Here is a 27,743-nt window from a genome sequence, read left to right on the forward strand (position 1 = left end):
CTGCATAATCCCTTTGATTCCCCATTCCCATCTCTACAATAGGCCACTCGGCCCCTTGCTTTGCTGCACTGGGAAGATCACAGAAACATCAGGGCAGTATTCCCAGAGTCCCTGGAGAGCCCAGAGGAAGTGGGGAGGTCCGGAAGCAACAGACAGTAGGTCAAGGCCATGATAGGGAGACAGGCCTGGCCTGGCTCAGGGGCCTTCCCCTCCTCCCATTGCATGAGTGGTGTGTGTGTGTGTGTGTGTGTGTGTGTGTGTGTGTTTGATGGGCTAGGACAGAGTGGGCTGGTTTTCAGCTCGTATTTCTGTATACAACTTGACTCTTTTAAACCATGAACATATATATTACTTGGATGTAAAGCAAATTAAATAGTAAAAGCACAAAAACCTTTGCAAATTTGATAGGTGGCAAATGCTCCACAGTTGCTTGGATTTGCATTCCTTTAATTTCTGGCAAGGCTGTACATTTCTCAAATGTTTCTGCACCATCTGTATTTTCTCTACACGTTTGGCATTTCCCGTCAGGGAATAGGGTAATGGCTGTGGGCCTGGCACCTGGAGGCAGACAGATCTACCTACAAGTCCTGGCTCTGCCAGTTACTGGCAAGGGACTTAATCTCCATTTTTTTTTCTTGTCTGCACATTGGAGATAAAGGTTGGGTTTCCCTTATTCAAAATGCTTGAGATCAGAAGTGTTTGAGATTTTGGATTTTTTTGGATTTTGGAATATTTGCATATGTATAATGCAAATCTTGGGGACGGGGCCTACGTGTAAACATGGAATGCATTTATGTTTCATATACACCTTATACACATAGCATGAAGGTAATTTTATGCATTGTTTTATTTTATTTATTTATTTATTTATTTTGAGATGGAGTCTCCCTCTGTCGCCCAGGCTGGAGTGCAGTGGTACTATCTCGGCACATTGCAACCTCCACCTCCTGGGTTCAAGCAGTTCTCCTGCCTCAGCCTCCTGAGTAGCTGGGACTATAGATGGGCACCACCATGCCTGGCTAATTTGTGTATTTTTAGTAGAGACAGAGTTTCACCATGTTGGCCAGGCTGGTCTCAAACTCCTGACCTTAGGTGATCCGCCTGCCTCGCCTCCCAAAATGCTGGAATTACAGGCGTGAGCCACCATGCCCAGCCTATACATTATTTTAAATAATTTTGTGTATGCACACATCCATTCCTAGACCTCTTGAAATCTGCCCTGGGCTCCCTCATCCCACCTCCATCCAGAGTTGCCTAAGTTGCAGGTCCAGCAGAGGCAGGATTGCTTGGTGGTGAGAAGGTTAGGTCTGGCTCAGACCGAATAAGAAGAGATAAAATTTGCCTAAAACTGGCAATGGCTTTGCTGCATGGCCTGAAAACACCCGTTCCTGCCCTCTCTACTGAAATTTCCTTGTGACACAGAGAAGGGCAAAGATCTGAGCCCAGAGTTGATGGAGGGAGTATTTCAGGGTTCAGTTCTGGGACTCCTAAAACGATGAGGGTGTTAGGGAGACAGGCCCAGAGTGGGGACTGGGAATATAAGGAGAGCTGGGAACAGATCCCTTAGGTTCAGGAAGCTTCTGTGCAAGCAGTGAGGATGGCTGGGGCTATGGGGCTGCTCCGCCTGCCACACTAGCTGTGAGTTGAGCAAAGCCCTGGGCTCATGGCGCACCAAAAGCCTGCGGCTTTAATCCTAGGCCTGCACAACACATTCAAAAGGATCGTTTTGTTTTGTTTTTAAAGAAAGATGAGATTGGCTTGGTTCTCCATGGGCACATTTTATATAGCTCTTTTTCTTTTTTTCCTTCTCATTTCGTTTTGGGGAAGAAATCTGTACTGTGTTGAGATTGTGAAGAACATCTCTGCACTCAGTTTACAGAAATAAATTTTAAAAAAATTTTTGTGCATGAAACTAAGTCTAGGTACATTGAATCATAGAAAGCAAAGGTGTTAGGTATGGAATTTTCACTTGCAGCATGTCAGTGCTCAAAAGGAGCATTTCAGATTTTGGATTTTTGGATTAGGGATGCTCAACCTATAGTAAGTTTACCTCATAGGGTTGCTCAACTTTTAACTAGAAAATTAACATAATGCAACATGGTGAAACCCTGACTCTACCAAAAATTAAAAAATTAGCCAGTCTCATAACTTGGTATCAAAAAAAGTAAATAAAAATTGAAAAATAAAATAATGTTTTTAAATGCTGTATTTTGTTTTATTTTATTTTGAGATAGGATCTTGCTTTGTCACCCAGGCTGGAGTGTAGTGGCCCGATCTTGGATCACTGCAACCTCTGCCTCCCAGGCTCAAGCTATTTCCACTTGCCTCTCCCTGATACCCTGGCTCATTTTTGTAGTTTTTGAAGTGATGGGATTTTGCCATGTTGCCAAGGTTGATCTCAAACTCCTGAGCTCAAGCGATCCGCCCGCCTTGGCCTTCCAAAGTGCTAGGACTACAGGCGTGAGCCACCGCGCCTGGCCTGTATTCTATTAATTTTCCTTCCTCCCTTCAGAAAGACATAAAATATCTGTTGTTTGTTTGTTTGTATGTTTGTGTTTTTGAGACAGCGTCACACTCTGTCATGTAGGCTGGAGTGCAGTGGCACAATCACAGCTCACTATAACCTCCAGCTCCCAGGTTCAAGTGATCCTCCTGCCTCAGCCTCTCAAGTAGCTGGGACTACAGGCATGTACCACCACACCTGGCTAATTTTTGATTTTGTGTAGAGACAGGGTCTTGCTCTGTTGCCCAGGCTGGTCTTGAACTCCTGGTCTCAAGCAATCCTCTGGCCTCAGCCTCCCAAAGTGCTGGAATTACAGGAATGAGCCACCATACCCAGCCAGATCCTGTATTTCTTTTCTTTTCTTTTTCTTTTTTTTTTTTGAGATGGAGTCTTGCTTTGTCACTTAGGCTGGAGTGCAGTGGCATGATCTCAGCTCACTGCATCGTCTGCCTCTCGAGTTCAAGCGATTCTTCTGCCTCAGCCTCCCGAGTAGCTGGGCCTAAAGGCGCGTGCCACCACACCCGGCTAATTTTTGTATTTTTAGTAGAGACAGGGTTTCACCATATTGGCCAGGCTGGTCTCGAACTCCTGACCTCATGAACCGCCCGCCTCAGCCTCTCAAAGTGCTGGGATTACAGGTGTGAGCCACTGTGCCTGGCCCAGATGCTGTATTTCTAACAAACTCCTAGGTGATGCTCTGCTGTTGGTCCAAAGGGCCACATTTAATGTAGGGAAGGAAACTATATTCTACTAGTAGCATGGGCTAATGGCTGGGCATTATAGTCTCTATGTTTTACTGGGAGATTGGTGGTGTTGTAGTGAGTTAGGTTGGCAGAAGTTGCTAAGGAACTTCCACTGTGACTAACACTAGTTTACAAAGTACTTTCGCATATATCATCTCATTTGGGGCATTATTTTAATGCCATAGGGTGTTACTGTAATCATTATTATACCATGGGCCATTATTTTAATCTCCTGTCCTTTTTTTTTTGAGTTGGGGTCTAGCTCTGCTGCCCAGGCTGTAGTGAAGTGGTGTGATCATAGCTCACTGCAACCTTGAACTCCTGGGCTCAAGTGATCCTCCTGCCTTGGCCTCTCAAAGTGCTGGGATTACAGGCATGAGCCCCTGGACCCAGCCACCAACTCTTTTTTTACACTAAGGATTTAGTGTAAAATCAGAAGGATTGGTTGGGTGCAGTGGCTCACACCTGTAATCCCAGCACTTTGGGAGGCCAAAGCAGGTAGATTGCTTGAGACCAGGAGTTTGAGACCAGCCTGGCCAACATGGTGAAACCCTGTCTCTACTAAAAATACAAAGATTAGCCGGGTATGGTGGTACAAGCTTGTAATCCCAGCTACTTGGGGTTCTGAGGCAGGAGAATCGCTTGAACCTGGGAGGTGGAGGTTGCAGTGAGCCGAGATCACGCCACTGTACTCCAGTCTGGGCAACAGAGCAAGACCCTGTCTTAAAAAAAAAAAAAAAAAAGACCAGGCATAGTGCTCATGCCGGTAATCCCAGCACTTTGGGAGGCTGAGGTGGGCGAATCATGAGGTCAGGAGATCGAGACCATCCTGGCCAACATGGTGGAACCCCCTCTATACTAAAAATACAAAAATTAGCTGCGCGTTATGGCATGCGCCTGTAGTCCCAGTTACTCAGGAGGCTGAGGCAAGAGAATTGCTTGAATCCAGGAGGCAGAGGTTGCAGTGAGCTGAGATTGTGCCACTGCACTCCAGCCTGGTGACAGAGTGAGACTCCATCTCAAAAACAAACAAACAAAAAACACGTAGCAGAGCTGAGACTTGAACCCAACCATATTTAACTCCAGAGCCTGCCACCATTACTACGTGGCGCTCACCTTGAGAACATCCAGATCCTGAATCTAGTCTGGAGGGAGGCAGCTAAGTTGAGCCAGGCCTGCGGGTCTTATCTCTACCAGGAGGTGTTACAATTGGTCATTAAGATGATTTGCAATTAAGCCTTTGTGGGTTCCTGTACATAGAGCCAATAATCTCTATTGCTTTGGATTTTGTTCCTTTCTTGTGAAGCCTCCCTCCTGGGTCTCTGCCTTCCTGTTTATGTCTGGACTGGTGTCTCTTCTGGCCTGCTAACCAGCTGTGATCCTGGAATCTACCTTTACTATTATTCTGGAGGCTCCCTTCACCTTACGTTTGTGTTGGATCTGTTCCTTAGGGCCTCAGTCTTTCTCTTTCTTGGCTTACTTCTTCATTTTGGTAGAGCACAACCTTTAGTAACTTTTGGAAAAAGGGTTCATAGAAGGCAAATATTTTGAGTCCGGTGCAATGGCTCACGCCTGTAATTCCAGCACTTTGGGAGGCTGAGGCAGGCAGATCACCTGAGGTCAGGAGTTTGAGACCAGCCTGGTCAACATGGCAAAAACCTGCCTCTACTAAGAATACAAAAATTAGCCTGGCGTGGTGGCAGGTGCCTGTAGTCCCAGACACTTGGGAGGCTGAGGCAGGAGGACTGCTTGAACCTGGGAGGTGGAGGTTGCAGTGAGCTGAGATCACACCACTGCACTCCAGCCTGGGTGACAGAGCAAGACTCTGACCAGCCCCCCCCAAAAAAGTTTGACCTTGTATGTCTTAAAATGTTCTTATTCCACTTTCTTACACTTGATCAAGAGTCTGGGAGTTGAATCCTATGTTGGAAACCATTCTCCCTAGAATTTTGAAGGCATTGCTCTGTTGACCTCTAATCTGTAGCATTACTGGAGAGAATTCTGTTGCCACCCCAGTTACAGAGTCTTAGGACCATTTTTCTTCCTTCTCTGGAAAATCTGGAAACAATTTTCTCTAATATCCCAGAGTTATGGTACGCCAAGATGTCATGTCTTGGTGTGGGTCTTTTTGTGTGTGTGTGTGCTGGAAGCCAGTAAACCCATCTAGAAATTCATGTGCTTCAGTTCTGAGAAAAACTCTTGTATTATTTATTTGATAGTCTTCCCTCTGTTTCCTCTGATCTTGCTAGGTCTCCTATGTTTTGGATGTTGGATTTATGAAGTTTTAAGATATGGACAAGTTTTTACTTTTCATACAGGCATATCCATAAACTGTTTTCCTACAGATTTTGCTGTTGATTTCATCTTTAAAATATCCTTCCCAATCCCAAAAATTATATAACCAACTTCACTTTTCATGTTGGCAATAGCAGTTTCAAAATAAGGTTCATGCTATTTTTCTTGTCTAAGTTCTACTGTAGGCAGCAGAAGTGACTATTTGTTGGATAAATAAAACAGTGAAATGATTTATTGATTTTAAAAAAGAAAAAGAAAAATGATCCATGTAATTCATTTTATCCAGCATCTTATTGCCAGCAGGGATTCTGATTTTTATTTTTTATTTTTTAAATTTAGTTTTTATTGTTTATTTTTGAGACAGAGTCTCACTTGTCGCCCAGGCTGGAGTGCAGTGGCGCAATCTTGGCTCACTGCAACCTCAGCCTCCCGGGTTCAGGCAATTCTCCTGCCTCAGCCTCCTGAGTAGCTGGGATTACAGGCACCCACCACCACACCTGGCTAATTTTTGTATTTTTAGTAAAGACAGAGTTTTACCATGTTGGCCAGGCTGGTCTCAAACTCCTGACCTCTGGTGATCCACCCGCCTTGGCCTCCCAAAGTGCTGGGATTACAGGTGTGAGCCACCGTGCCCAGCTGGGATTCTAATTTTTAAATGTGAAAACAAATATTTTCTTTATAAAAGTTAGTAAAATGCATGAAAAAATAAAAGATAAACAATGAGCAGAAAGAGCTCCTAAATATTCAGTAAACACAATAGAAAAGCAATAAAAGTTTTCAAATTATTTCCAGACACAAAAATATGGAACATCCATTGCTGAAACAATGGTGTGAAAAAAGAAGAAAAGCACAATTTTAAAAAGAAGAGGATGGGCATGGTGGCTCACACCTGTAATCCCAGCACTTTGGGAGGCTGAGGCAGGCGGATCACTTGAGGTCAGGAGTTGGAGAACAACCTGGCCAACATGGTGAAACCCTGTCTCTACTAAAAATACAAAAATTAACCGGGTGTGGTGGCGGGCACCTGTAATCCTAGCTACTCAGCAGGCTGAGGCAGGAGAATCGCTTGAACCTGGGAGGCAGAGGTTGCAGTGAGCCGAGATCACGCCACCGCACTCTAGCCTCGGCGATAAGAGTGAAACTCATTCTAAAAAAAAAAAAAAGAAGAAGGAAACAGCCAAGGCAGTAAGTAAGCTATAGCATCAAAGTGGTAAAGAAACCCAAAGATGGTTGGGTTTGTACCAGGACAAGGCTGGGTCAGGTAGCGTGCACCGCTCACACTTTCAGCACTGGTTAGACTCTCAAACAACAGTCTTCTGAGATCCTACTAAGCACCAGCCCATCAGACATGGCCCGTGCCCTCTCGGTGTTCATGAGCTAGAAGTGAAGATAAGATTTGACTGCAGGAAAGAACGAGATAGCTATCATTAAGAGTCCCTTTGCAAATCAGCATGGCTCTTGGCAATTAGCACTTAGTATATGTTCATCAGTGAGTCTCTGGTGAAGGGGATCTGGCAGCCTCCCACATATCCAGCTGTCTGACAGACTTAGAAACAACTCTAAAAGGAGGAGTCCTGAAGAAACAGATCCTTTAATGATAGAAGCCAAAATTGGTAATTTGGAGAGGCAGTGATATGGAGTGGTTAGGAATCCAGGCGCTGGAATTAGGCCAGTCCTGGCCCTGACACCTCCAAATGTGGGATGTTGGGCAAGTTACTTAACCATTCCATGCCCCAGTTTCTCCACTCCTAAAATGAGGAAAATAATATCTGCTTCATGTTGGAAAGATTACATGAGACATTATGTGTAAGGCACAGTGCCAGAACATAGGATACAGCACTCCTTCAACTATCTCAATTTGCCTCCATCAAATCATCATTCTCACTGCCCAAGTGGCAACTCAAAGGCAGTAGAAGCCAGTCATGAGCCTTTTTCCCATCAGCTAAGTGCTGGCTCCGAAATCCCAATGTGGATAATTCTCATGACTCTTCCTGTGGCATTTCTCCCCTACGGTGAGGGGGCAGGACAGACTCCCAAGCTGCAGAGGCAGCTGTGGCTATGGTGTTGGCAGGTGAAGGCCACAGTGCTCCAGAGAATGGGGATAGATTGAAAACACCCATGTCTCCAGGGCTTCCAGAACAATGACTAATCAGGCCCACAGTGGCAGCTCAGCATCCCTTTCCAAGTCAATCATCCCATACATTTTCAAGGCCAGCTCATACTCTGCCCAGTTCTGTCTAATGAGGGAGCTTTTTTGGGCATCCTTGTTTAGAAATCTGCAACCTAAACTGGCATTTTCAATTATTTTGCAATGCTTGAAATTTACTGGGGTGGAAGGGACCCACCAAAAATAATGTCTTTAATTTGGCAATACCTGTCTATCAAAGTCACAAATGCACACATCTCTGACAGCAATCTCAGTTCAAGGACTTTATCCTACAGATGTACTCATGCAGGTGTATCGTGGACACGGCCAGAAAGAGATTGGAAACAATCTAAATATCCTTCAGTAGAAGATGAGGATAATGGCATATGCACACAATGGAATATCAATCACATAACATTTATTTAAATATTGAAAATAGCTATTGAACACATACTACACGCCAGCCACCGTTCAAAGTAGTTAGGACACATTAGAGAGCAAAGTAAAGATTGCTTGCTCTCACAGAGCTCATATTGTGGCTTATGTGCCACAAGTTCCACAACCAAGGATATGAAGCCATCTCCAAGTTTATATACATATGTGTGTGTGTGTGTGTGTGTGTGTGTGTGTATACGTGTGCGTGTGTATATGTGTGTGTGTGTGTATATATATATATATATTTTGTTTTTGAGATAGAGTCTTGCTCTATCACCCAGGCTGGAGTGCAGTGGTACGATCTTGGCTCACTGCAAGCTCCGCTTCCCAGGTTCACTCCATTCTCCTGCCTCAGCCTCCTGAGTAGCTGGGACTACAGGCACCTGCCACCATGCCCAGCTACTTTTTGTATTTTTAGTAGAGATGGGGTTTCACCATGTTGGTCAGGATGGTCTTGATCTCTTGACCTCACGATCTGCCTGCCTCGGCCTCCCAAAGTGGTGGGATTACAGGAGTGAGCCACCATGCCCGGCCTATATATATATATACACATATATATATATATTTAGACAGAGTCTTGCTCTATTGCCCAGGTTGGAGTACAGTGGCATGATCATAGCTAACCACAGCCTCTCCAGCTAATTTTTTAATTTTTGTAGTCTCACTGTGTGGCCCAGGCTAGTCTTGAACTCCTGGGCTTCAGCAATCCTTCCACCTTACCCTCTCAAAGTGCTGGGATTATAGGTATGAACCAGGGCACCCAGCCTCCAAGTTACATTGTTAAATTTTTTAGCAAAGCCGGGTAAAGATAGAGAGTATATATGCTAGCATGTGTGTAAAATATATCTTTGTGTTTGCAATGCATTTTTCTGGAAGGATTCATGAGAAACTGAAACAAGTCATGGCCCCTGAGAAGGAGCACTGAGGGACCAGGGGTCAGGTTTGGAAGGGAATAATTACTTTTCAATGTTTGTAAAGTTTACATTTTTAATTCTGTGCTGTCTTACCACAAAATACAAAATAAAACATAAAGGCCTTTACTTTTGCCAAATGCCTCAAATCCTTTCTTTACTCCTCCAGACCAGGGTTTCTCAACCTTGGTACTATTGACACTTGGGGCTGAAGAATTCTTTGTTGCAGGGGGTTGTCATTTAGCCACACCCCTGGCCTCTACCCATTAGATGCCAGTAGCACCCTCTCCCTGGTTGTGACAACCAAAAATGTCTCCAAACATTGCAAATTCCATGGAGGCAGAATCACCCCCACTTAAGAACCACTGCTCTAGATAACATATGAAATAGGGGTGTAGGAGTCTCTATATCCACTAGACAGATAAGAAAGTTGAGGCCCAAAGAGGTTTTATTTTGTTTTTAAGAATTGTGTGCCTTGTCCAGGTGCTGTGGCTTATGCCTGTAATCTTAGCACTTTGGGAGACTGAGGAGGGCGGATCGCTTAAGCCCAGGAGTTTGAGACCAGCCTGGGAAACAGAACTAAACCTCATCTCTACAAAAAAACAAAAATTAGTTGGGCACGAGGCACATGCCCGTATTCCCAGCTACTCGAGAGGCTGAGGTGGGAGGATCACCTGAACCTGGGGAGTTTGAGGCTGCAGTGAGTCCTGGGCATGCCACTGCACTCCAGCCTTGGTGACAGAGCAAGACCCTGTCTCAAAAAGAAAAAAAAAATGTGTGACTCATTTTCTTTGTTATTTATTCATTTATAATTTTAAATGGATGGTGTTCTGCTATACTTTCCTATTTTTTATTTATTATTATTTATTTATTATTTTGAGACAGGGTCTCACTCTTCCTCAGGCTGGAGTGCAGTGACATAATCATGGTTCACTACAGCCTGGGCCACCGGGCTTAAGCAATCCTCCCACCTCAGCCTCCTGATTAGCTGGGACTACAGATGTGTGCCACAACACCTGGCTAAATTTTTGTAGAGACAAGGTTTTGCCGTGTTGCTCAGGCTGGTCTCCAACTCCTGGACTCAAGCAATCCTCCTGCCTCAACCTCCCAAGAGCCACCACACACAGCCTTTTCCTACTTTTTAAGCAATCTATCAATATATAAATGGATATACAGAAGCAGAACAAATATAGTTTCTTTTTAAATTTTGATCAGTTTCTGGTAATGTTTTAGCTATGTTAAAACTTACTGGAGATGTTGGGTCATATAGCATGATAATCATTTAAACAATAAATGAAATAATTTATATCAAGATACGGGGGAGAAGCTCACCAACTGGATACTCGACACTCTGAACAATGACATAAAATATATGTTGAAATATCAGATCTCTTGCTTTGTTCAAAATGTACACTTTGGGCTGGGCTTGGTGGCTCACGCCTATAATCCCAGCACTTTGAGAGGCCAAGGTGGGCAGATCACTTGAGGTCAGGAGTTTGAGGCCAGCCTGGCCAATATGCCGAAACCTTGTCGATACTAAAAACACAAAAATTAGCCAGGTGAGGTGGCAAACGCCTGTAGTCCCAGCTACTCAGGAGGCCGAGGCGGGAGAATTGCTTGAACCCAGGAGGCAGAGGCTGTAGTGAGCCAAGATCGTGCCACTACACTCCGGCCTGGGCAACAGAACCAGACTCCATCTCAAACAACAACAACAACAACAACAACAATAACAACAACAAAAACAAAAAAAAAAAAAAACAAAAACAAAATGTACACTTTACTCCCCAAAATTTGGAGTTGGCTGGTCCTGTATTTCCAGTTGTATCATGCATCATGATGGCATGACTAAGGCTTATCATTTTTTGTATCTTTTTTTTGTATCCCATGGTTTCCAAGGAGGTTTAAAATGAAGGCATCCAGCAGGGTGTGGATGGAGTAAAGACCAGGACCTGGGACACTGGAAGAAGCAGGCAGGGACTGTCGTCAGCTGCGGGATTTGAAAACACAAACTTCAAGGCTGCATTTCAGAAAAGCCTCCAATCTGCTATTGGGCCTTGGCAGCATGGAAGCAGTTTGTGGCGTTGGCCAGGGAGGGCTGTGTGTCCCCTCCCAAGATCCTCCTGATCTCTAGGGTTTGCTGTGCTGGTGGCAGGGATCACAAAGACTAAGACATGACCTTAGCATCTCACAGTGTGTCAGGGTTGACAGACCCATAATCAGACAAGAGCATTCTAGTGCGCTGTCAACGAGAATGGCAAAGGGTACTCCGAGGAACCTAAGAGGTCAGGGAGGGCATTCTGGAAGGGGTGACGTATAGCCTAGATCTGAAAGGACAAGTCTCAGGGACATCAAGTTTATGCCCATCTTTTATTTATTTTTCTTTTTTTGAGACTGAGTCTCGCTTTGTCGCTGGCTGGAGTGCAGTGGCATAATCTCAGCTCACTGCAACCTCTGCCTCCCAAGTTCAAGCAATTCTCTTACCTCAGCCTCCTGAGTAGCTGGGATTACAGGCATCTGCCCACCACCATGCCCAGCTAATTATTTTGTATTTTTATTAGAGAAGGGATTTCACCATGTTGGCCAGACTGGTCTCAAACTCCTGACCTCAAGTGATCTGCCCTCTTCGGCCTCCCAAAGTGCTGGGATTACAGGTGTGAGACACTGCGCCTGGCCAGTGTCCAGCTTTTTACCATTTATTTTTATTTCTAGAGACAGGGTCTCATTCTCTCGCCTAGGTTGGAGTACAGTGGTGCGATCAGAGCTCACTGCAGCCTCAGTCTCCTGGGCTCAAGGGATCCTCCTTCCACATTCTCCTGAGCAGGTAGGACAACAGGCATGCATCCCGTGCCTGGCTCACATCTTCTCCCTTTCACCTTCACATGACTGGCTCCTTCTTGTCATTCTGGTATCACAGCTTAAATGTCACCTTTTTAGGAAGGCCTTCCCTGACCACCCCATGGAAAGTAGACTCTCTAGTCGCTTCCGGTTTTATTTTCTTCAAAGCACCTCTCTGTAGCTGGTCTTGTTTATATGGTGGTCTGAATTGTTTATCCATCTGTCTATTTGCTTGCTGTCCGTGGCCTCCTCCAGAGTGGGAGCTCCAGGGAACAGAGAACTTATCCATCTGTTCACAGCTGTGTCCCCAGTGCCCTGGGTCTGCAGTGCATACTTGATATTTATGGAGTGAAGAAGATATGTGCCAGGTGATAAGGGCAGAGTGGAGGCGTGTGAATGGGGAGGGCATCTCTAGAACGCACTGCGCAGGTCAAGGTGGAGAAGGAATTTGGCTTTGACACCAAGATGGGGATGGACAAGAGGCTTAGCCTGAGGTACAAACAGGAAAAGGGGGAATCTAGACAACCTTGAGGGAGAAGTTTGACTAAGACAGGGAGCAGGTATGTGGGGTGGGAACTAGAAGGGACATCCAGTCCACGGAGGGGTATTATCAGTACTTTCTTTTCTTTTCTTTTTTTTTTCTTTTTTGAGACAGGGCCTCACTTTGTTGCACAGGCTGGAATGCAGTGGTGTGATCTTGGCTACTGCTCACAGGTGGGGCTGGGCCCGGCCCAGCCTCAACCTCCTGGACTCAAGTGACCCTCCCACCTCAGCCCCCCTAGTAGCTGGGACCACAGGCATATGTCACCATGCTGGGCTAATTTTTAATTTTTTTGTAGAGACGGTGTTTCACTATGTTGCCCAGGCTGGTCCCAAACTTGGGGCTCAAGTGACCCTCCCACCTTGGCCTCCCAAAGTGTTGGGATTGTAGGTGTGAGGCACCTTGCCTGTTTTTTGTTTGTTTGTTTTTCTCTAGAGACAATGTCTCAGTATGTCTCCCAGCCTGTCCTGGAACTTCTGGGTTCAAGTGATCCTCCCTCCTCAGCCTCCTGAGTATCACTGGGACTACAGGCCTATGCTACTGTGCCCAGCTATTAACAGTATCTTTAATAGGAGGAAGACAAGAATGTTTTTAGACTGATGATCACCAGCCCAAGGAGACCGAGGACAGTGGGGGACACCTGGAGCAGGACCCTTGAGGAGACAGGAGGGGAGGGAGCCACAGAGCCCTGGTGGAAGCATTGTCTCTGATTGCTGGAGGGCACCTGTTTCACTATGTCCAGATGGAGGGAGAAGCAAGTGGGTGCCAGCTATAAAGGCTCATTGCATGCAGTGCAATGGATGTGGTGGTCTGAATTGTCCCTGTCACTGAGCAGCAAGACCAGCTGGTGTAAGTGGTGGGGAAGAAATGGAAGGTGGTTGGGTAGGGGCCAGGAGTCAAGCAGTGGATATAGCTAGGGAGGGAAGTAGGTGAAGCCAGGAGGGGCTGGTAGATGGGGCAAAGAGGAAGGTATCAAGGGACTGGAGGAAGAGCAATACATAGTGGGATTGTAAACGTGGAAAGGAGGGCAGGTTTGGGTCTGAGAGGAGGGCACCTGATCTTCGGATTTCCGAGATGGAGCAGTTCTGAATGATGACACAGCCCAGGCTGTGACCCTGAGACCTGATGGCTAAGGTGGAGTGGAAAGTCATTGGAGATGAGGTGGAGGAAGTAGGTGACCCTGTGCTACACGAATTCCCTAGAGGACAGAAGGGTTGAGGGTGGAGAGGAAGCCAGAAGTGAGCTTCCAGGAATTGAAGGAAAGCACCCAGGAGATTGAACAATGAGGAGGTGTGCGGACCTCAGAGGGCAGGGGGCACACAAAGGCTAAACAAAGGGAGGAAGCTGACCATAACCTCCCTGAGGACAAGACTGGCATCCTCGGGGCAGGGCCATGTTTAGTGATGGCAGAAGGGAGAGAGGAAGCTCCTGGGAGCACAGGGGGAAGGGGAGCCCGAAGCCAGAGCCAAGGCTGGGGCCGCGAAGAACAGATGGCCGGTGTTAGGGGCGGAGGCTGGCCTGGGATGTGAGATTGGGGTTGGCCGGCCTCCAGGTTCCCCGGGGGCCCCTGTTGAAAGTCTGTGGGCGCTGGCCTAGGCGGAGCCGCGGTCCCCTGCCTGTGGACTCAACTCTGCGCTCTGCTTCAAGCAAACACACTAGGAGAGGAGTCAGGAGATGGGGAACTGCGCGGCCCCACCTAGCGCGGGCAATCGCTGTCCATCCAGGGAGGCCCCAGGCCTCTCTCCGCAGCTAGCTTTGAAGCAGGGACCCCGCTGCCCCTCTGTGTGACCCTGGACCCTCGGGAGGCCTCCCGTGTCCCCTTTTGAGAGGCTGCCCTACTTGGCCCGGAGAACACAGCGAAGGGCACCTCCTGGAGCCCAATTTAGGGACAACACAGAAATTCTGGAAATTCCAGATTCTTTGTGGGGAGCCTCAACCGGCCGGGGTCGAAAAGGCCTGGCTGGGCTCCGCCGGCAGGGGGCGCTGGGGACAGGGGGCGAGGGGCGCGGACATCCGTCGTGGGGCGCTGCCTGTGCCGGGCCCTGCCAGCCCTTGAGGGGAGCGCGGCCTGCCGGGCCGAAGAAGCCGGGGCCGGTGGGGGCGGGGCGGGGCCGGGGGCGGGGGAAGGAGCCCGAGGGGCGGGGCGGGGGCCGGCAGCCGCCCTCCGTCACCCTCCCTCCCTTTCTTTCTTTCTTTCTTTCTTTCTCTCCTTCTCGCTCTCTTGTCTTTTCTTTGCCTCTGCAGGCGGCCAAGGGGGCGGGCCCTGCAGCCTTTGTTGCCCGCGGACCGAGCGCAGCCGACCGGAGTCTGGGCCGGATAGTCGGGAGCTGCACGCGGGCCGTGCATGTCCTGAGCCGGACCTGGGACCAGGCAGCGACCGGACGGGACGGACGAGAGCGTGCGCTCGGAGTCACCCGACGGCCGCCCGGTCCCTGCAATGCCTGGCAGCCCGAGTCCCCGCAGCCCCGCGCCGTTGCTGCGCCCCCTCTTCCTGCTCCTCTGCGCTCTGGTTCCCGGCGCCCCCGGACCCGCACCAGGTGGGTGTCCGCCCCTCCCCGGCCAGCCAGCCCTGCCACCCCTTCCCGCTCCCCAAGTCTCGGTTTAGTCCCTCCTCACCTTTGTGGTCCCCGCGCCGGCCCCGCTCTGCCTGGAGGTGGTCGTGTCTTCTGCTCCCAGGGTATTAGGGGACAGGGGTGGGGTCGGGCCGGCGGGGGAGTGAAGCGGTGCCTCTGGGGAAACTTCCTCAGCCCCGGATTCAGCTACTGACACTCTCTATTGCCTGGAATAAGCCCCTTCCGCTCTTCGGGCTCCGGTTTCCCCACCTCGCGTGCAGCAACGCGCCTCGCTCCTGGGAGAACTCTCGTCCGAGTGGGCTGGATGGAGCGCGGTTTACCCACTGAGGATTTGGTTTCTCACACTCCTTAGCGGCGCTCTCCTGGAAAGCGGGCTGTCCGGGACACCGCCGGGGAGGGCGCCAGGTCGCAGGTCTCCGCGGGTCCCCGCCGCCCCTCCCCCCTCCCCCCCCCCCCCCCCCCGGCTCCCGCCTACCGCATCTGGGCTGCTCGCGCGGTCCCTGGTGGCCGGGGGGACCGGGTCTTGCGCGGTCCTTGCACTTCCTGCCTCTCCCTCCCCCAAGTGTGAAGACGCCGGGAATGGAACCGGGAGCAGGAGCTTCTTTTCCCGGCCGTGGGTTAACTCTCCCCGCCCCGCCGGGCCGGCCTCCGACGAGCCTCTGGCCTGCGTCCAGACTCTTGTTTGGCGGAGACCTGCCGGGCTGCCGCGCTGCTGGCGCATCCGACGCAGCGCAGCGGGCCTGGGAATTCAGTAACCGAGTATATAGGAGACCCCAGGCCCGGTGCTCGGGGAGCTCCCAGTCAGGGGAGGCGGTGGATAGTTGGGAGAGCCCTGCAATAGAGGCGATCGGCAGGCTTTGTAGGAGAGGAGGGGCATGAGGTTGGAGAGACTGGAAGGATGGATGGATTCTGGATGGGCTGGAAGGGCGTGGAGGGAGTGGGGCCCTCCCCTGGGAAGCATCAGTTGGGGGACTGGAGTAGGGTTGCTTGCTGGGACGGGGTCGACCTACCTCCCCACTGGAGGGATTGTGACTAGAAAGTAGTCTGGGCGGGAAGGATGGGGACATTTACTCTTGGTCTCAGAGGTTTGGGAAGTCAATGAGGGGAGCAGCTGATGAAAGCAGTGTTTTGGGAAGATTTGGTCTAGCAGCCATGTGCAGACTGCAGAGGGAGCGAACATTCAATGAGCACCTACTGTGTGCCAGCCTTACGGGTTCTTATTTCTCATAATCTCCACAACAACCCTGCAAAGCAAGTGATGGAAAGGTCTTTTATGGACCAGCAGACAGGCTCAGAGTAGAGCGATCTGTGGGGTTGGACTCCTGAGCTTCCTGAATGAGGCCTGTGTTTTCCACTGTCCAGAGCTGGGGGCTGAGGAGGATGAATCGGGCAATGGGAATGAGAGAGCAGGAAAATGCTTCCTTCAGGACTTGGGTCCAGGCCCCCTGGCAACTGTGGGAAGAGCTGGTTACGGTCAACCTGGTAGTATTCTTATGAGGATTAAATGAGATACTGAATATGTCAGTTGCTCAGTACAGGACACAGTGACTACAATGTAGTGGTCATTATTTTTATTAATCTGCCAGGCCAACCCAGGACTCCCCAGATGACCTGGACCTGCTATTTGCGGGTGGAGGCAGGCCAGGCACTCTCCTTTACCTAATCTGGGCACAAACACTCCAAGGGTGGAGTCTGTCTCTAGTGTTCCCATAGATATAGAGCATGGGGTCCTCCCTGTTCTGCACTCCCTCAGGATTGGTGACTTTGAGGCTGCTGGCCTGTTTGTCATTTTCTTTGGAGCCCAGGACCTAAGCCTGGGGCTCCTCCTCCTACTGAATGTTACCTTCTTTGAGACCAAAGGGCTCATCCTGGGCTCACTTTTAGGAAAATATATCCTTTTTCCCCACTTGTGACTAACTCAGGGACCTGCTAGGGTTTCTGAGGCTGGAGCCCAGTCATGTCTCCTCCTCATGCTGTATGGCACATGTGAACCCTGTGTGCATGTGTTTCTGTGCGTACTAGGACTCACAGAGGAGGGCATTCACATACCACCCCCCACCCTGCCGGTTATTTTTCCTTCTTGGCATGAGCTGTGGGTCATTTGAAGGGTTGGACTGTAACTCAGGTTCTTGATAGGGAGGTGAGTGAGGGTAAACACCATCTTGGCATTTCTTTGGTAGAAACTCCAAAGTGACAGTTCTGTCACCCAGGGGAGATATTAAAAGTATTTAACACCCAATGTGGCAGGAGCTTGGTCCAATCAGAACAGACCTCCTGACTTGGCAGAATAGATATGGCCATGAATCTCTGGCAGTCCTCCTGAATGGTGCCTGTTGCCATCCCACTGTCACTTGAGCTCTGCAGGCTCAGCTTTGATGCAAGCACATGACCATTTGAGACTGGAACCTGCAATTACTCCTTGCTGGCACAGGGTGGTGCTAGTTTCAGCCACCAACATCTCTACTGGGGTCAACTGTAGGCTACAGTGAAAGTTACTTATTTTTAAACTTACCCCTGCACTCTTTAAAAATATTTTAATGGAAAAGCAATACAAGTTCACTATAAAAAATTAATGTTGGTGGGGTGCAGTGGCTCATGCCTGTAATCCCAGCACTTTGCTGAGGCTGGCGGATCTCTTGAGGCCAGGAGTTCAAAACCAGCCTGACCAGCATGGTGAAACTCTGTCTCTATTAAAATAAAAAAAATTAATTGGGTATGGTGGTGCATGCCTGTCATCCCAGCGACTTGGAAGGCTGAGGCATGAGAATCACTTGAACCCAAGAGGCAGAGGTTGCGGTGAGCCGAGATTTCACAACTGCATACCGGCCTGGGTGACACAGGGAGACTCTGTCTCAAAACAAAACAAAACAAAAAACCAACCAACAAACCAAACAAACAAAAACTAAACAAAACAAGAAAAAAATTATTGCAATAGAAGTGACAACATCCTGTAAGTCTGTTCTTTTCTTGTTGATTGAAAAAGATGTTTTAGACCAGGCACAGTGATGCACACCTGTAATTCCAGCACTTTGGGAGGCTGAGGTAGGCAGATCATTTGAGCCCACGAATTCAAGACTGGCTTCGGCAGCATAATGAGACCCCATCTCTACAAAAAAATTAAAAAATTATCCAGGCCTGGTGGTCCACGCCTGTGGTCCCAGCTACTTGGGAGGCTGAGGTGGGAGGATTGCATGAGCCCAGGAGATCAAGGCTGCAGTAAACCATGATTGCATCACTGCACTCCAGGCTGGGTGACGGGGCGAGACCCTGTCTCAAAAAAAAAAAAGAAAAGAAAAAGAAAGAAAGAGAGAAAGAGAGAGAGAGAGAGAGAAAGAGAGAAAGAGAGAAAGAGAAAGAAAGAAAAAGAAATAAAGAAAAGAAAAGAAAAAAACATTTTTTGGTTTGGTTTGGTTTGTTTGTTTTTAAGCCATTAGGCAAACAGATAAAACAACATGTTTTTAAAAGAAAAAGCTAAGTATACGTTAGAAGTTCTCTTGCTAATTTTCAGTCATAACTTAGCTCACATTTGTTATGTGCTAGCTATTGTTGTAAGCACTTACATGCTAACTTATTTAATTCTTACACAACCAAAGAGAGCAGCTGTAATTATTATCATCCCCATTTTACAGATGGAGAAACTGAGATTCTGAGTGGTTGAGTAATTTACCCATGGTCTCACAGATATGGGTAGCAGAGCTGGGATTTAAACCCAGCCTGTCTGGCTCTAGAGCTCACTAATCCGAACGCTTTTTACCTGCAGCATAGCTCTACTTAGCCCTGTCCACATTTTTGAACTTAATAGGATGCTTCTTTGTAACTCATCTGGAATTTCTGTCTTGCAATATTTGCCTAGGATCTAGAGCAGGTATTCTCAACAGGACTGTACATCCCTTGGGGCATGGGTCCTTCCTCAGAGATACTTTATTTTTTCAAAGCTTTTGGGGCCTTTTCTCCCCAGTGGTTGATTCCTCAGTTACATACCTGCTTCCATCCCCCAACCACATGCATTTGAGGACAAAACTTGCCTAAAAGAGTGTCATGTGGCTCCTCCAGTTGAGAACTTTAGAGCTAGTTGGCATCAGTGCCCCCTGACCTTCAGCTCATCTTTAGCTGCCTTGGCTGGGATTGTCCTTGCCCTGGGAACCAATGTTAATACTCACTTAAAACAAGTCTTGGATGGTGGGCACAGTGGCTCATGCCTGTAATCCCAGTACTTTGGGAGGCCGAGGTGGGTGGATCACCTGAGGTCAGGAGTTTGAGACCAGCCTGGCCAACATGGCGAAACCCCATCTCTACTAAAAATACAAAAAATTAGCTGGGCGTGGTGGCTCGCACCTGTAATACAGCTACTTGGGAGGCTGAGGCAGGAGAGCTGAACCCGGGAGCTGGAGGTTGCAGTGAGCCAAGATTGTGCCATTGTATTCCAGCCTGGGGGACAAGAACAAAACTCTCTCTCAAAAAAACAAAACAAAACCAAACGAGCCTTGGAGTTGTAGTCTCCGCGAATTGTGATCCTTGGGAAAGTTAGGAAATCCCCCACTGGAAATGAACCTGGGAAACAGTTCTTCCCTATCTCTGTCATTTTCATCTCCTTGACCTGGGCTCCCCTCCTTATGTTTTTCTGGCCTGGATTCTCCAAGCAGATGAGGAAACTGAAACCCAGAGACATGCAGTGACTCAGATTATACAACTATTAAGTGGCCTACTTGGGCCTGCCCGGGGTCTTGTTACTTTCAAAGCCCATGCTCTATAGTGCATTATTTTGTCCCTCCATTGCCTCCCATTTTACAAAACACATGCCTGGGCCAAGATTAAACTTCTTGTTGCCCATTCTTCTGGCTTTTCCCCACTTCTCTGAGGGTTTACCACACAGTGCCCCTACCACCAAGAGGCCCTCCTTGTCTTCACTGTTGAATTAACATATGTTAAGGGCCATCTCAAATGCATCCTCCTTGATGAAACTTTTCTTCATTCCGATGCATTCATAAGGTGTCATCCCCACCCCTTGCTTGGACCCTGTCAGCACTGTGCCAGAGTGGGGATCTTGGATCTACCACACCCATTTTTCTGTTTTTTTTTTTTTTTGGTGTGTGTGTGTGTGTGTGTGTGTTTGAGGGGGAGTCAGAGTCTTGCTCTGTCATCCAGGCTGGAGTACAGTGGTGTAATCTCTGCTCACTGCAATCTCCGCCTCCCAGGCTCAAGTGATCCTCCTACCTTAGCCTCCAGAGTAGCTGAGACTACAGGCATACACCACCATGCCTGGCTAATTTTTGTATTTTTCGTAGAGATGGGATTTCACCATGTTGCCTAGTCTGGTCTCCAACTCTCGAGCTCAAGCAGTCTGCCCTCCTCGGTCTTCCAAAATGCTGCAATTACAGGTGTGAGCCACTGCATCCAGCCATTTCTCCATTTGAAGGCAAGGATGGTGTCTTATCCACTTTCCTGGACTTTGGAGCACCTAGTGCACCCTCACAGTTAGTAGCCAAGGGTCACATACCAAATGCCATGGACTAGGCAGGTAATGTAAATGAGCAAACAAGGTGGGCAGGGAGACAGATTTTTCCTGAAACGTGAGGCCTCTTGGCCCATCTCTTGTTTTCCCACTTTTGTTAGAGACTCAGTTCTTTACTGAGTGAAAGGAAACACAAGCATGATGGGAAAGGGAGCCTACTTGCAGCCACAGTATTGGGAATGAATAGGGAGTGGTGGGGACTGAGGACTGGGGAGCATAGGCCCTTCCTAAAGGGAACTCACTGCTCCACCCTGGCCACTTTTGCCAGGCAGGAATTTAAGCCTGACATGGATGGATGATAAGACTTTTCAAGAAAAGCTGAAAATTGAGATTTTTGTACAAGATCATATGATTCTTTTTTTTTTTTTTTTTTGAGGCAGAGTCTTGCTCTATCGCCCAGGCTGGAGTGCAGTGGCGCTATCTCAGCTCACTGCAAGCTCTGCCTCCCGGGTTCACGCCATTCTCCTGCCTCAGCCTCCCAAGTAGCTGGGACTACAGGCACCCGCCACCATGCCCGGCTAATTTTTTTGTATTTTTAGTGGAGATGGGGTTTCACCATGTTAGCCAGGATGGTCTCGATCTCCTGACCTCGTGATCCGCCTGCCTCGGCCTCCCAAAGTGCTGGGATTACAGGCGCGAGCCACTGCACCCGGCCCCAAGATCATGTGATTTTTAAACATTGGCAGTTGACTAAAACGTTTTTCAGTATTTGTGTCAGCCAAAACAAACCAAAAAATCAGTAACTGATCAACACAAGCAAATCTGCATGCTGTGATTAAGGAGTTGTAGTCCCATATGCCCTTATTAGGATGTCAGAGCAAAAAGTCTCCTTAAATCTTCCAGTCCGGTGGCTTCTGAATGCCAGCCTCTGAATTGGCTAGATCAGAATCCCTGGGAAGGTCTAGAAAAATACAGAAAATACACATTCTAGGGCCCCCAGAGCCCTAGATCTGTGGAACCAGAATCTCTGGGCTGGGTCCTGGCATCTGCAGTTTTTCAGAGCTCTCCAGGTACTGTGATGACCAGTCAGGTTCACTCCCAGTGGGGGATTTCCTAACCTTCCTGAGGATCACAGTTCCTGCAGGCTCTTGGTAAAAACATAGCTTCCTAGTCCCTAGTCCTAGTTTCCTGGAAATGCTGATTTAGTGAGTCTGGGATGGGACCTGGGACTCTTTTTTAAGAAACTTATCTGTGAGTTCTGGAAAATCCTTGCACTAGTGGCCCGCTGAAGCTCAATGACAGGGAAGATTAGCTCAGAGCCACACAGCACGTTGCCCCAGCTTACCCAGTCTCTTGACACTCAGAGAAGGCTCTTTGAGGCTGGCACTGCTGGGGCGGTTGGGAGCAGAGGGAGATGCTCTCAGCAGGGGCACAGCACTGGCATGTGCAGGGCACTCTACGTGCAGTTTGGCAGAGGACAGACTGGAGGGTGGGTTTGGTTTCTGTAGCCTGCTGGGATGGAGCTTTGGACTGGGCAGCAGCAGAAGGAACCCTGGTGGGATGTCAGCAGGGCACTCAGGCATTCATGCCAGCCTGAAGAGTCTATTGTCGTGAACAGCCAGGATCCTGGGAGCTGGATGTAAATCCAATCGAGAAACTCTTGATTGCCAAGTTCCCTAACTGTGCTCTTTAGAGCCTGGGAACTGCAGAGAGGGAAAGGCCAGGGGGGAAAGCATGGGTGCCGGGCTCCCCCAAACTCCAGCACATGAGATTTCTTTTGAGACTAGACCTGGTGGCCAAAGATATTTGAGAAACGTGATCTAATTCAACTTTTTCACATTAACGATGGGGAAACTGAAGCCCAGCAAGGGATGGAGTATTGAGAATATAGAGCAATGTTACTGAATAGACTGAAATCATTTGGGGGACTTGAGTCCCAGTCTCAGCACTGTCATTCTTACTGTCACTGTGTGGCTCTAGGCCAGTCTGTCTACCTCTCTGAGCCTCCCTTTGCTCTCTCACCTAGGAAGCAGTCTGGACACCTTACTGTAGGTGTCCTAACCTGGGCTTCACAGCCTGAGGGACTGTGGACTCAGGGGATCCATGAACTTGAATGGGAAAATATTACATATTTACTTTTTGTAACCTCTCAAAGAAATTTAGCATTTCCCTCAATTATGAATATCATTAGCAAATCCCAACAGCACCTGTGGTTTTGTTACCACTAGAACAAATACTTTTCTATCTCATTACGGTTGTTGCACGTATCTTGAAATAAAGTTTACGTTCATCACTACTTCAACATTTCCATAGTTGCCCGGCATAGTGGCTCATGCCTGTAATCCCAGCACTTTTGGAGGCTGAGGTAAGTGGATCACTCAAGGCCAGGAGTTCAAGACCAGCCTTGCCAACATGGCAAAACCCTGTCTCTACTAAAAATACAAAAACTTGCTAGGTATAATGGCATGCACCTATAGTCCCAGCTACTTGAAAGGCTAAGGAACAAGAATTGCTTGAACCTGGGAGGCAGAGGTTGTGTTGAGCCAAGATTGAGCTACTGCACTATAGCCTGGGTGACAGAGAGAGACTCTGTCTCAAAAAAAAAAAAAAAAAAAAACAAAAACAAACCATAGTTGTTAAATATGCCACAAAATCTTGTTTAAAGTTTAATTCTACACCCTACTTTTAAAGTTATTTTTTATTTTGTTATGTTTTGTTTTTTAGATAATGTCTCACTCTATCACCCAGGCTGGAGTGCAGTGGCACCATCATGGCTCACTGCAGCCTCGACCTCCTGGGCTTAAGAGAGCCTCCCACCTCAGCATTCCAAGTAGCTGGGACTACAGGTGTGCACCACCTTGCCTGGCTAATTTTTTTTTTTTGTAGCAACAAGGTCCCATTATGTTGCCCAGTTGGTCTTGAACTCCTAGGCTCAAGTGATCCTCCCACCTCATTCTCCCAGAGTTCTGGGATTACAGATATGAACAACCATGCCTGGCCTTAAATTATTTGGATAACTATATTTCACTATAATCAATTTCCTTGGTACTTCTGTGTATTTTATTTTATTTATTTATTTTTTGTGGCAGGGTCTCACTCTGTCACCCAGGCTGGAGTACAGTGATGCGATCTTGGCTCACTACAACCTTCACCTCCCAGGTTCAAGCAATTCTCCTGCCTCAGTCTCCTGAGTAGCTGGAATTACAGGCATGCGCCACCAAGCCTGGCTAATTTTTGCATTTTTAGTAGACACGGGGTTTCACTATGTTGGCCAGGCTTGTCTCAAACTCCTGACCTCAAGTGATTCGCTTGCCTTGGCCTCCCAAAGTGCTAGGATTACAGGCGTGAGCCACTGTGTCCAACCACTCCTGTGTATTTTATTTAATGCATTTCAAAATATTGTTCTGAGGAGAAGGAGTTTGTGGCAAAAAAGGATAAGAATCCAGGCCTTACTGGGAAATCCAAGAGGACAGAGCAACAGAGAGGGATTTTTAAACTGCAAGGGCCTGAGCAGAGGTCTGCCAATTTTTTTCATCCCTGGAAGCTTTCTTTAAATGAATTCTTGTATGTAAAAGAAAGAAACCAGAGCTACTCTGTTGAAGTGGCAGTTAGGGGCCAGGGAGCCCCACTGGGGTGGTCTTTCTCTGTCTCTCCATTCCAGGAGGCCTGGAGACATTTGCAGAATGCTCACGCACCTGAGAGCACATTTTTCAATCCATCAGGCTAATAATAACAATCATAACTGCCATCATATTCAACCGTGGCTCAGGCACTGCTAAATGTGGAGTAGCTCACCAGGTTTAATCCTCACAACAGCATCGAGAGTGTAAGTGCTGTGGTTATCTGCATTCTACAGAGTAGAATTTTGGTATTCAACAAATACCAAAAAAGGACTAAGTTCTGGACACTTCCTCTGACACTTAAATCTTCAACAAAGAATATAAAGGGCCAAGTGTGGTGGCTCACACCTATAATCGCAACAATTTAGGAGGCTGAGGTGGGAGGATCACTTGAGGCCTGGAGTTTGAGACCAGCCTGGGCAACATAGCAAAACTGTCATCTCTACCAAAAAAAAAAAAAAAAAATTAATCAGGGCCAGCCTTGATGCCTCACACCTGTAATCCCAGCACTATGGGAGGCTGAGGTAGAAGGATTGCTTGAGCCCAGGAGTTTGTCTGAGACCAGCCTGGGCAACATAGTGAGATCCCATCTCTATTAAAAAAATTATAAATAAAAAAATTAGCCAAGTGTGGTGGCACCCACCTGTAGTCCCAGTCCCTTGCTACTTGGGAGGCTGAGATGGGAGGATGACTCAAGCTCAGGAGTTGGAGTCTGCAGTGAGCTATGATTGCACACTTGCACTCCTGTCTGGGTGACAGAGCAAGACCCTGTTTCAAAAAAAAAAAAAAGTGCAAAGAATATAGATTCTTGCCTTCCTAGACTACATTGGGAGGGGTGTGAGAAAACAAATAAATAGAAAAAATACTGAAAATGCTAAGTGACATGGTATGTCAGAAGTGCTATGGGGAAAAACAAAGCAAGGAAGGGGGATAGGGAGAGCCAGGGAGTTGCAATTTTAAAATAAAGTCATTAGAGGAGGCCTCATTGAGAAGGAGACATTTGAGCAAGAACTCAAAAGGGAGTGGTTTAGCCACGTGGAAAACAGAGAGAAGAGTGTTCCAGGTGTAGGGAACATCAATGCAAAATCCTGAAGCAGGAGCATGTCTGGCCTGTGGAGGAACTGCAAGGAGGCCAGTGGGCGGAGTGGAGGCAACTAAGGCGGTATAGCTGGAAATGAGACTGGAGAGGTTACCTTGCCTAGGGCCTCATATAGGCCAGAACTTTGTCTTTTGCTCCGTGAGATGGGCGCCATTGCAGGATTTTGAGCAGAGTAAGACCATGATCGCGCTGGTTTTGAATGAATCTTTCTGGCTTCTATATTGAAAACACGAGGGGACGGGCACCTGGGGTAGGCAATAGTTGAAACAGAGAGACCTGTTAAGAAGTTACCGCAGCAATCCAGGCCTGGCGCGCAGTGGCTCACGCCTGTAATTCCAGCACTTTGGGAGGCCGAAGCGAGCGTATCGCCTGAGTTCAGGAGCTTGAGACCAGCCTGGTCAACATGGTGAAATCCTGTGTCTACTAAAAATACAAAAAATAACTGGGCGTGGTCGCGTGTGACTGTAGTCCCAGCTACTCCTGAGGCAGGAGAATCGCTTGAACCCAGGAGGCGGAGGTTGCAGTGAGCCGAGATCGCACCACGCACTCCAGCCCGGGGGACAGAGCGAGACTGTCTCAAAACAAACAAACAAACAAAAACCCCAAACACAAACAACAACAACAACAAAATAAGTTACTGCAATGATCCAGATGGAGAAATTGAGGCACGGAAAGATGAAATGGCAAAGTTAGTAGATAGCCCAGGGAGGATTTGAATCCAGATACTCTGACTCCAGCAGCCCCCTCTTGGCCTCTCCCTTCTGGTCTCCGGTCACTAGCAAGGACCCGGGTCTGCCCTGGGCTTAGGCGTTTGTGGTTCTCTCCCTGCAGGACGTGCAACTGAGGGCCGGGCGGCACTGGACATCGTGCACCCTGTTCGCGTTGACGCGGGGGGCTCCTTCCTGTCCTACGAGCTGTGGCCCCGCGCACTGCGCAAGCGGGATGTGTTTGTGCGCCGAGACGCGCCCGCCTTCTACCAGCTGCAATACCGCGGGCGCGAGCTGCGCTTCAACCTGACCGCCAATCAGCACCTGCTGGCCCCCGGCTTTGTGAGCGAGACGCGGCGGCGCGGAGGCCTGGGTCGTGCGCACATCCAGGCCCACACCCCCGCCTGCCACCTGCTTGGCGAGGTGCAGGACCCTGAGCTTGAGGGTGGCCTGGCGGCCATCAGCGCCTGCGACGGCCTGGTGAGTGCGCTGGGACATGTATACTTGGGGCAGTCTCGGGTGGTGGGATGTGGAGATTGGCTCCAGTCTTGCCACGCACTTGTCTGGTGGCTTTGCCCAGTGCACTTTTCCTCTGCCAGCCTCGGTATTCACGCCTGTAAAGTGGGAGTGACAACGCAGGCCTCGTTGATCTCTAGGACAGCACTTCTCAAAGTTTAATGTGAAAGCCGGGTGGTGGTGCACCTGTAGTCCCAGCTACTTGGGAGGCTGAGGCGAAAGGATCACTTGAGCCCAGGAGTTCAAGGATGTAGGGTGTGATGATAGAGCTTAACTGGTGATACAGCCAGACCCTAGGCACTAAAAAAGAAAAAAAAAAAGTACTATGAGCTCAAATCACCTGCAGGCCCTGTTTAAACAGAATGCTTGCAGGGTAGGTCTGAGGTGGCGCCAAACACTTGGATTTCTGAAACCGTCTCAGGTAATATTGAAGATGCAGGTCCAGATATTCCACTTTGAGAACCTCTGTTTGACGGGACTAAGTAACTGAAAAAGCAGTTGGCTTCTCTTGCCTGGGGCATCAGTTATGACTGTTCCTTCACGGGTCCTTTTAGGCTGCTCTTCTCCAGGAAAGCCACCCCTCACCCTGTAGCCATTCTGCAGGGTGTGGTGAGGAATCTCTTTCAGCCCCTCTGCCCGGATCAGCATTCCGGGCAAAGTAGGCCTCAGCTTCCTGGCTTCGTCTGGCTGAAGGGTGGTGCTGGCTACTGCCTGCAGCCCTAATGGCTCCCTGACTGGGGCTGATTAGAGCAGCTTCCACTCCAGGCGGAGCAGGGCCCCTTTCTGTTCGTGTTCAGGTGGCCAGCCCCACTCTCCCAGCTCTGGAGGTTGGGGGTTTGGGAGGAGTAGGGGATATGTGCACACTGTCAGCGTCCACTGTTCCCAGGAGGCCCTCAGCTTAGATTGCTCAGGCAAAAACCATGGGCTGTGGCTGCACAGGGCCTAATGACAGGGCAGCCCACAATACAAGCTGCACAACATCTGGACCTTTGAAGGCCCATCCGCCCTGCACAGTATTCTCATTTATGGAGCCTGTGCCTGTCCCTTAATGTACAGTTGATATTGTTGAGCCTGAGCAGCACCTGTGCACACGGGGCATCATTCCCATTTCACAGATGAGGAAACAGGCTCAGAGGGGAACTTGCCCAGGGTCACCTAGTCATTCAGTGAGTGGTGGGTGGGAGCGGGGGGACTCCGCATTCATACCCAGGTCTCCAGACCCAAGAGCTGATGTACTCTCCAGCCCTCCCTCCAGGCTTCCTGGTCCTGTGTGACCCAAGGGGCAGAATTGGTGCCTACGAGGGGAAGTCCGAGGCACATAAGACCTTCTTCCCTGTTGGAGCCCTGAGCTTCCTCAGGAGGTAGTG

General features: G+C 48.7%; 1 protein-coding gene across 1 annotated transcript in view; it reads left to right on the forward strand.

Moving 5' to 3' along the window:
- The first annotated feature begins 14,595 nt into the window (after positions 1–14,595).
- Positions 14,596–27,743, forward strand: part of LOC117070328 (A disintegrin and metalloproteinase with thrombospondin motifs 7-like) — a 684,711-nt gene continuing 671,563 nt past the window's right edge. Inside the window, 2 exon segments of the mRNA XM_033189286.1 lie at positions 14,596–14,946; positions 25,985–26,340. Of these exon segments, the coding sequence (XP_033045177.1) occupies positions 14,847–14,946; positions 25,985–26,340 (456 nt within the window). The 5' untranslated portion in view covers positions 14,596–14,846.

Source organism: Trachypithecus francoisi, unplaced genomic scaffold (genome assembly GCF_009764315.1).
Source record: "Trachypithecus francoisi isolate TF-2019V2 unplaced genomic scaffold, Tfra_2.0 Lachesis_group3, whole genome shotgun sequence".
Taxonomy (NCBI): domain Eukaryota; kingdom Metazoa; phylum Chordata; class Mammalia; order Primates; family Cercopithecidae; genus Trachypithecus; species Trachypithecus francoisi.